This window comes from Tachysurus vachellii, chromosome 7, assembly GCF_030014155.1.
Source record: "Tachysurus vachellii isolate PV-2020 chromosome 7, HZAU_Pvac_v1, whole genome shotgun sequence".
NCBI classification, from domain to species: domain Eukaryota; kingdom Metazoa; phylum Chordata; class Actinopteri; order Siluriformes; family Bagridae; genus Tachysurus; species Tachysurus vachellii.
This window is the reverse complement of record NC_083466.1, coordinates 15,552,745-15,560,583: the sequence shown is the minus strand read 5'-3', so window position 1 is coordinate 15,560,583 and position 7,839 is coordinate 15,552,745. Positions and strand designations below refer to the sequence as shown.

At 39.6% G+C, this 7,839-nt stretch overlaps 1 protein-coding gene across 1 annotated transcript; it reads left to right on the top strand.

Annotated features, from left to right (window-relative positions):
• Positions 1-7,497, top strand: cckar (cholecystokinin A receptor). The gene is made up of 5 exons (XM_060874645.1): positions 1-801; positions 1,854-2,105; positions 3,036-3,297; positions 3,512-3,639; positions 5,196-7,497. The coding sequence occupies exons 1-5, from the start codon at positions 660-662 to the stop codon at positions 5,807-5,809; spliced, it is 1,398 nt and encodes a 465-aa protein (XP_060730628.1). The 5' UTR covers positions 1-659; the 3' UTR covers positions 5,810-7,497.
• Positions 7,498-7,839: the final 342 nt, after the last annotated feature.

Sequence of the window (7,839 nt, the reverse complement as noted above, 5' to 3'; positions counted from 1 at the left end):
GGTAGTTCAGATAAGCGGTAGAAAATGAGAGAGAGAGAATATATTCAGTACCCCTGCTGAAAAAGAATACAGCTACTAGCTACTAAAAATAGTGAAATGGACAAGCTGGTAGACCAAAAATTTGATCAGCCATTTTCCAGTTTCAACGAAATTGATCAATGAATGGTTGAGATAGCAATGGTCATTCAGAACCAGTTACCTTTCTATCAGCAGGAAAAAATAATCAGAAGGATATAACATTTTGACCAGTTGCAGTAAAAGTTGATGTAGATGAGCTTCATGCACAGAGGAGTGAGAGCAACTGTTCAGTAAGGCGGGGTCTGTGGTGTCCTGCGTGCGCGCTGCTGAAGAGAGAAGATACAGCTGAACACTTCACCTCCTCCACTTTCACTTCATTACTCCTGCACCTTTCAGCACATCCACACTTCTCTCCTGTAGACCTCTCATTCCTTCTTTGCCAAACCTTATTATTATTATTATTTCTGTGTATTTATGTCTGAGTTCTTTTTTAAGAAATAAATCATGACCTGACCCAGAATACATGAAGAAATGATGATGGTACATCAGCAGTCTCTGCTAGACTGTTTTCCGTATTCCACTTGATCCTACTTTATTCTCTCTGTCTCTCTCTTGAGATCTGGACAAGACACTGACTCAACATGGAGACATTCACTTTACATGACATGCTTCATAACACCACGGATATTTACAAAATATTGTGTGAATTCGTCTTCAGGAACATATCCGAGTGCGAGAACGCCAGCGACCAGGTCACAACAGAGGCAGCGCCGGAGCCTAAAGGTAAGAAATTAAGCTCATTCTTTAAAGCTCAGGAGCCGATTTTGTAATATTATATCATTTTTTTCTTGTTTAAGATACGATCTTAATTCTCATTTCTTAACTTTGGGAAATAAATACGCATCCATGCGCATGCATCACCAAAATTACGCACTGATCTCCATTGCGCACCATCACGGGTCACTCCCGAGCGACTGGAACACGAGGTTCTTTAAAAATCTATATTAAAAGTGCACAAGTATAGGCAATAGCCAGTCAGCTGACACAACGCATACAATGAATCCATTCATAAAATGAATAACGGAATATTTAAAAGCTAGGACATTTGTTCCAATAAGGTTTCAGGAGCCGTAAATCCAAATATGACTTGTGCGTTTAAACTGCGCATGGAATGCAGTGTTTATTTAATAAATGCTTTTTGATTTGAGAAGCTTTAAGTATCCATTGGTTTGTTTCCGTGAGGTCTTTACAGGTTCTGTACAGGTTTCTCAGTCAGACAGGGCTTCAGGATGAACCTTTTAAACAAGAGCCCTAACTACAGAAAGAACCGTTCAAGAACTTAGTTTAGAACAGAACAGATCACTGTGAGTTTGAATAATAATAATAATAATAATAATAATAATAATAATAATAATAATAATAATAATAATAATGCCTTAAAAGAAACCACAGTTTAAGATTGTTTGTGTTTTTAGCATGTGGTCAGCAGATTGTACAAGTGTTGGAGACACAGGGTTCCAATTAAAACCCTTTGAATGAGCTTTAAACAAACAAAAAAATAAAAATAAAAAAAGGAAAAGAAAAGAAAAGAAAAGAAAGAAAATGAGGAAATGCATTTCTTATTGAAAATTTGTTTAAATAATAATCATTAAAACCAAACATACTAATGAGCAATTGTATCATTAACATCTGGCCATTTAAAATGAGATTTTATCTTTTTTTCACATGCATTTCTAAAGTGTGTGTATATTTCACGTCTACATTATATTGATCACATACAGCTGTATATGGTATAGAAAACATTATTTTACATTTTCACTGGTTTGGAATGGCAGATATAAACCAGACAGTGCGGATCATTCTCTACTGTGTGATCTTCCTGCTGAGTGTTCTGGGGAACAGCCTGATCATCACAGTGCTGGTGAGGAACCGGCGCATGCGGACGGTCACCAACCTCTTCCTGCTCTCTTTAGCTGTCAGTGACCTGATGCTGTGCATCTTCTGCATGCCTTTCACCCTCATTCCCAACCTGATGAAGAACTTTGTCTTCGGTAGCGGCATTTGCAAAGTGGCCACCTACTTCATGGGTGAGTAGCGCTTATGGACGTGTTGTTAATAAAATATTCTGCATTCTATGAGCAGTGTAAAGTTACTGCAGTGTAGAGTTACAGCTGTTGCTCTGAGAATACTGCAGTTTGACAGGATGTATAAATCAAAGGTGGATCTGCGGTAACTGAAGAGTTTGGCAAAGGGGGAATCTGCTGTATGCAAAGTTTCTTGAGAAGGGCTTTTGCACAGATGATGAAATATCTGTCATTATGTGGGCTGGTTTAGCAAACGGAGTTAATGGTCATTTTCAGGGGTCATACCTATGCATTAACAAAGTAGTGCAATGCGTTCTTAGCAATTGTGTGGTCGGTTCCATTGATAGTGATAAAGAACTTGATTTAAGAACATGACAGCATATTGGTGAAGTATAAATGCAGTTCAGATTCAGACTGAATTCTACAGCTCTATTATACGTACATGTAACATCTATTATCTAAAATATGACACATGTTTTTGATAAAGCAGCCTAGATTTTCCAGACACCTTGTTAGAACCATGTGGGTCTGTCATGTCTGAGATTTAACAGATCATTTTGTTGATCGTTCAGAAGAACTGCATCTTAGATCAGAGTCTGGCGAGTTCTGAAATAAGTAATGTTAAATGTCAGAGGCTCTTAACATACCGAATACAGCATACTTTTACCAACAGCTCAGAAGGTTATTATAAGATGAAGTAAAACGCTCTGAACATGTCTATACATGTTTAGTCTAAAATCAGATTAGTCTCGTTATGTTCACGTCCCTTCTGTTATTCCCAGTGTTAAAGGTCACAGAGTGCACCAGCAGCATATCAGAGATTTCTCTTCGTATCTTTTTTCTTATTTTTGTGAATATATTTAGAAATGAGATAACTGGTTAATGTGCCTTAGTATTTCTGGCCAAGACATTTCTTACATTTGTAACCCTCAGGTATCTCAGTAAGTGTGTCCACCTTCAACCTGGTGGCCATCTCTCTAGAGCGCTACAGTGCCATCTGCAATCCACTAACATCGCGCACGTGGCAAACCAAATCACATGCCGCCAAGGTGATCAGCGCCACATGGCTGTTATCTTTCCTGCTCATGGTGCCGTACCCAATCTCCAGCACGCTCGTACCATACCGCCGCAACAACAACAGCACGGGAAACATGTGCCGCCACATCTGGCCCAGCGACATCATCCAGCAGTCATGGTAACATTTACTGACTCCCTCAGCCCTTATAGCACAGGTCTAAAGAGCTGATCGTGATATAAAGTTACACCAGCTGCAGCCTCTATGTAGAGCTCATGCTGGTTGCATAATGTTTGTGTTTCAGACACAACATTAGGAACATTATACATTATATCCTGAAAGCGCATTGGAAAGTATTGATTCACTAGCCTTTGCATCTTTCCTTTTTTCTCAGGTACGTGTTTCTGTTATTGATCCTTATCCTGGTGCCAGGAATTGTGATGATGACAGCATATGGACTAATTTCTGTTGAGCTGTACAGAGGAATCAAGTTTGAAATGGCTAACAGGAAGGCAAGCCGAGGTAAACATCTGATTAATACATGTTTATTATATAATCCTTCATCTTAGAACCTTTTTACACTTTTTATTTAAGCTAAGATTCTGAAGCTTTAGACAGACAGACAGACAGACAGACAGACAGACAGACAGATAGACAGATAGACAGATGTTTTTGTGGTGTTATTTAAGGTAGTGATCAACCCTTATATTCAGCCATGGACTCCAAGTATGTTCACTTCTTGGACTATGTATTTTCTCCCATTATATGCAGATAATGTATAATATGATACAGTCACTAAGCACATTATTAGGAACACGACCGTTATTTTGTGCCATGGTGTATTATCATGCTGGAAGTAGATATTAGAAGATGGTAAATTGTGTCTGCTTGCGAAGGGATGCACATGATCAGCAACAATACTCAAATAGTCTGTAGCATTCAAGTGATGAATAATTGGAATAAACAGACTCACAGTGTGCCAAGAAAACATTCCCCACACCATTACACCACCTCCACCAGCCTGCACTGTTGACACAAGGAAGGTTGGATTCATGGATTCATGCAGTCAAAGACAAATTCTGATCTATCATCTGTGTCCATCAGCAGATATCCAGATTCATCAGACTAGGCTACATTTTTCCAGTCTCCAGTTGTTCACTGTTGGTGAGCCTGTGCTCACTGCAGCATCAGCTGATGTGTTGTGCATTCTGAGATGATTTTCTGCTCAGCACAACAATACAGAGTGGTTAAGTAGGGCAGTGTAGCCTTTCAGTCAGCTGAAAGCATTCTGTCCATTCTCCAGTGATCTCTCTCATCAACAAGTTGTTTCCATCTGCAGAACTGATGATCACTGCAGGTTTTTGACTTTATTGGATCATTATGAGTCAACGCTCCATTCTAATGATTGATGTGAATATTAGTTGAAGCTGCTGCATGATTTTAAGCACTGCACTGGTGCCACACGATCGGCTGATTTAGATAACATCATGAATGAGTATGTGTACAGATGCTCCTTATAAAGTTATCTGTACTACACATTTTCATTAACCTACAAGTATCAAATTTTTATATCATCAAAACCTCATGTTTTCTTGAACACATTACCCCTGCCTTAATTATTTTTAAAAATTATCATTTGTTTCTTTAATCCATCGATGTGGGACACAGTGCAAAAGTTGTTTTAATAACAAAACAGATGAAGCCACTTCAGAATGAGCTAATTAAGCTACTTTAGTGTGGGAGATTACAAATGCACATAACTAAACTTATAGGGTTATTTACAACAATAAGTTTTTGGCTCTTTTGAAATGTAAAAGTTCCTATACATCTATATCTATATCTATATATTGAATCTCACGATTCAAATCTAAGGGTTTCTAATTTGAGATGAACTTATTATCATGTTCATAAACCCAGTTTGAGATAGTATATTGCAGAAAATGAAAAGAAAATAAATAAATAGTATCAGCTACCCAAGCAAACTTTTTCACATGATTTCATTTTACATTTCCAAAAGTGCAGGTTTGTGTATCATGTTAAACATTAGCATTTTTGTACATTTCCTGAATGTTTCTCAGAGAGACAGAGCAGCACAGGAAGTCTGAAGCCCAGCGAGTGTGACGGCTGCTATCTTCAGGCCTCAAAGAAGAAGCGCTCAGACGCATCCACGAGTCAGCAATTGGCACTTCTTGCTTCCAGCAGCAAAACCAAGCTAAACCGTGTGTGCAGCAACAGCCCCACAAACAACCTGATGGCCAAGAAGCGCGTGATCCGCATGCTGTTGGTCATTGTGGTGCTTTTCTTTCTCTGCTGGACGCCCGTATTTGCGGCGAACGCCTGGCGGGCATTTGACAAACGTTCGGCTGACCGCCTGCTCTCTGGAGCTCCCATCTCCTTCATCCACCTGCTCTCATACACCTCTGCATGCGTCAACCCAATTATCTACTGCTTCATGAACAAGCGCTTTCGACAAGGCATGCTAGCCACCTTCTCCTGCTGCACAGGACATGTGGACAGAGAGGGCCGGGGCAGCGGGCGCCTCAGCGCTGGAGCAGCAGGAGGGGGATTAGGAGGAGGTGGTGCACTTGGAACTCTGGGATGCGCTGGAGGGGGCGGGAAGGAGAACACACAGTCCAGCAGGATGCTCACCGGGCTCACGCACAGCAGCATCCGTGGGTCAGCACAAGCATAGCAGAGCGAAACGAGGAGGAGAATTTTCACACTGCTGGATTCCTTTAATGATCATCTGCTCTGTGGTGCTTGCTGCAAAGATTTCTAAGATTGGAATGGGCAGAAAAACAGTTGCCTACTGATTTAGAATCTTTTTCTGAAGAGGATCCATTTTCTTTCTAATACTTTCAATCCAGGCAGCTCAATGGCAAAATTTATTTTGAAACACTACACCCAAAACCCCACAGCATTATCTGAGAACTCACTAATAAACGAGAAATTAAGTCTGCATGCACTGCTGGACAAAAACACTGACAGACCGATGTTCCTGTCCAGTGTTTAAATTTGAATTCGTGTCACTGGTGAGTAAACAGATACATCAAATGGAGCATGACTGTGCATGGCTTGAGAGTCACTCCAGTCTGCATTAGGGCACTGACTCGTGCACGAGCCTTTTATGAAACACAGGAGTTGATGGATTGATTCTGGTTCATCTCCATCTACGTGCAGAAAGCGAGGAGAGGAGGTTCATTAAGGATGAAGAAATTTATCTGTTCATCAATACGGTTTTATCTTCTGCGTAGTTTGATAGGTTTGAAACCTCTCATCTAGCAAAGATGACAAGATATGGAAAAAAGTTTGCAGCTTAATGGAGTTATGTAAAGAAAGTCTTAATACTTTCCTTAATTCCACTGAATGTATAAAATAGTTCACACTCTGATAAAGCAACTCCAGCCTGTTCTTTAGACCACACTAGTTGTTTCTAGCCCTTTGCAGATAATTTGCTGTCTGTCATTTTCAAACTTGACAGAGAAAAAACACAGATCATTTCATCTGACATCGTTTTGCAGCATTAAATTTTCACCACTAGCTGTGTTTCAGAGTTTTGTGGCAAACACCAGGCTTTGAGGTTATCCAGATGCTCAGAAAAAACACACAGCTAACACTTTCCGAGACTGTACAGACCTCCAGCATAGCAGAACCTTGTGCAGTCCTTCAGAACGATGCCAAATGAACATACCCAGAAGTCGGTTTGAAGTTGTGTTGTGTACATAATATGAACCACATATAATTTACTTCTTTGGGCCATTATTCAAATTGCAAGATAAAAAAAAACCAAACAAATATAAATTATGTTTGCATCTGTTTATATATAAATACACTGAATCATCTGGGCAAGCCTGCATACTTCTGTAGTTACAATCGATTGTCATTGCCACTCAAATATGTAGAAATGTGTAAATACAGCTTTGTACAGCTTCTGTGCTTATGGCGAATGTCAGAACAACACTACATCAAACCTTTTTTTAGTCTCCAAAAGGTACACAGTAGATTCTTTATCCAAATACTGTGTGTTCTTTCAACCTGTACAGATTGTGCCTTTTATTTGATCTGCCGCTCTTTCTTATCTTCCCATGAGACTTTTCTCACCTGTCAACAACATGAAAGTATCAAGCCAAGGCCTGTCACTAAAACCTGGGCCAGAGGAAAATGTTGCATTTTATATGACTTGCATTTCTGGATGAAATACTGTTTCATTTCTGGTTGTTGTTTTTTTTTTTTTGGTTCATTGACTGTATGTAGACTGTATGAAATATACTTCATTACTCCACACATTCAAGACAGTGTAATTGCTCATGTATGATTTTTGGTGGTGACTAAACACTGAACATAATAAAGGCTTGATTACACGTGAAACCTCTGATATATATGTTAACCCAGCCTACGTTTTCTAACACAAACACTGTGCCTTAATGCGTTTTTAACAATGTGCATGTTTTTATTTCAGCAAATTGGTAAAATATGGTATATTTGCTCGGTAAATTCAAGATCTTATTATATTCAGTAGAAGTATATATCTATTAAGACAGTATTCATAGCCTGATATCCAGCCTCCTACAAACTACTCCTCAGCAATAAGGCCAAACCTGATAGAAAGGCCAAAGTGTGGGGAAAGAAAGGATCTGCTCAAGATCCAGCACATACCAGGTCATCAGTGAAACACACTGGAGGTAATAACATGGCCTGGGCTTGCATGGCTGCTTCAAGAAC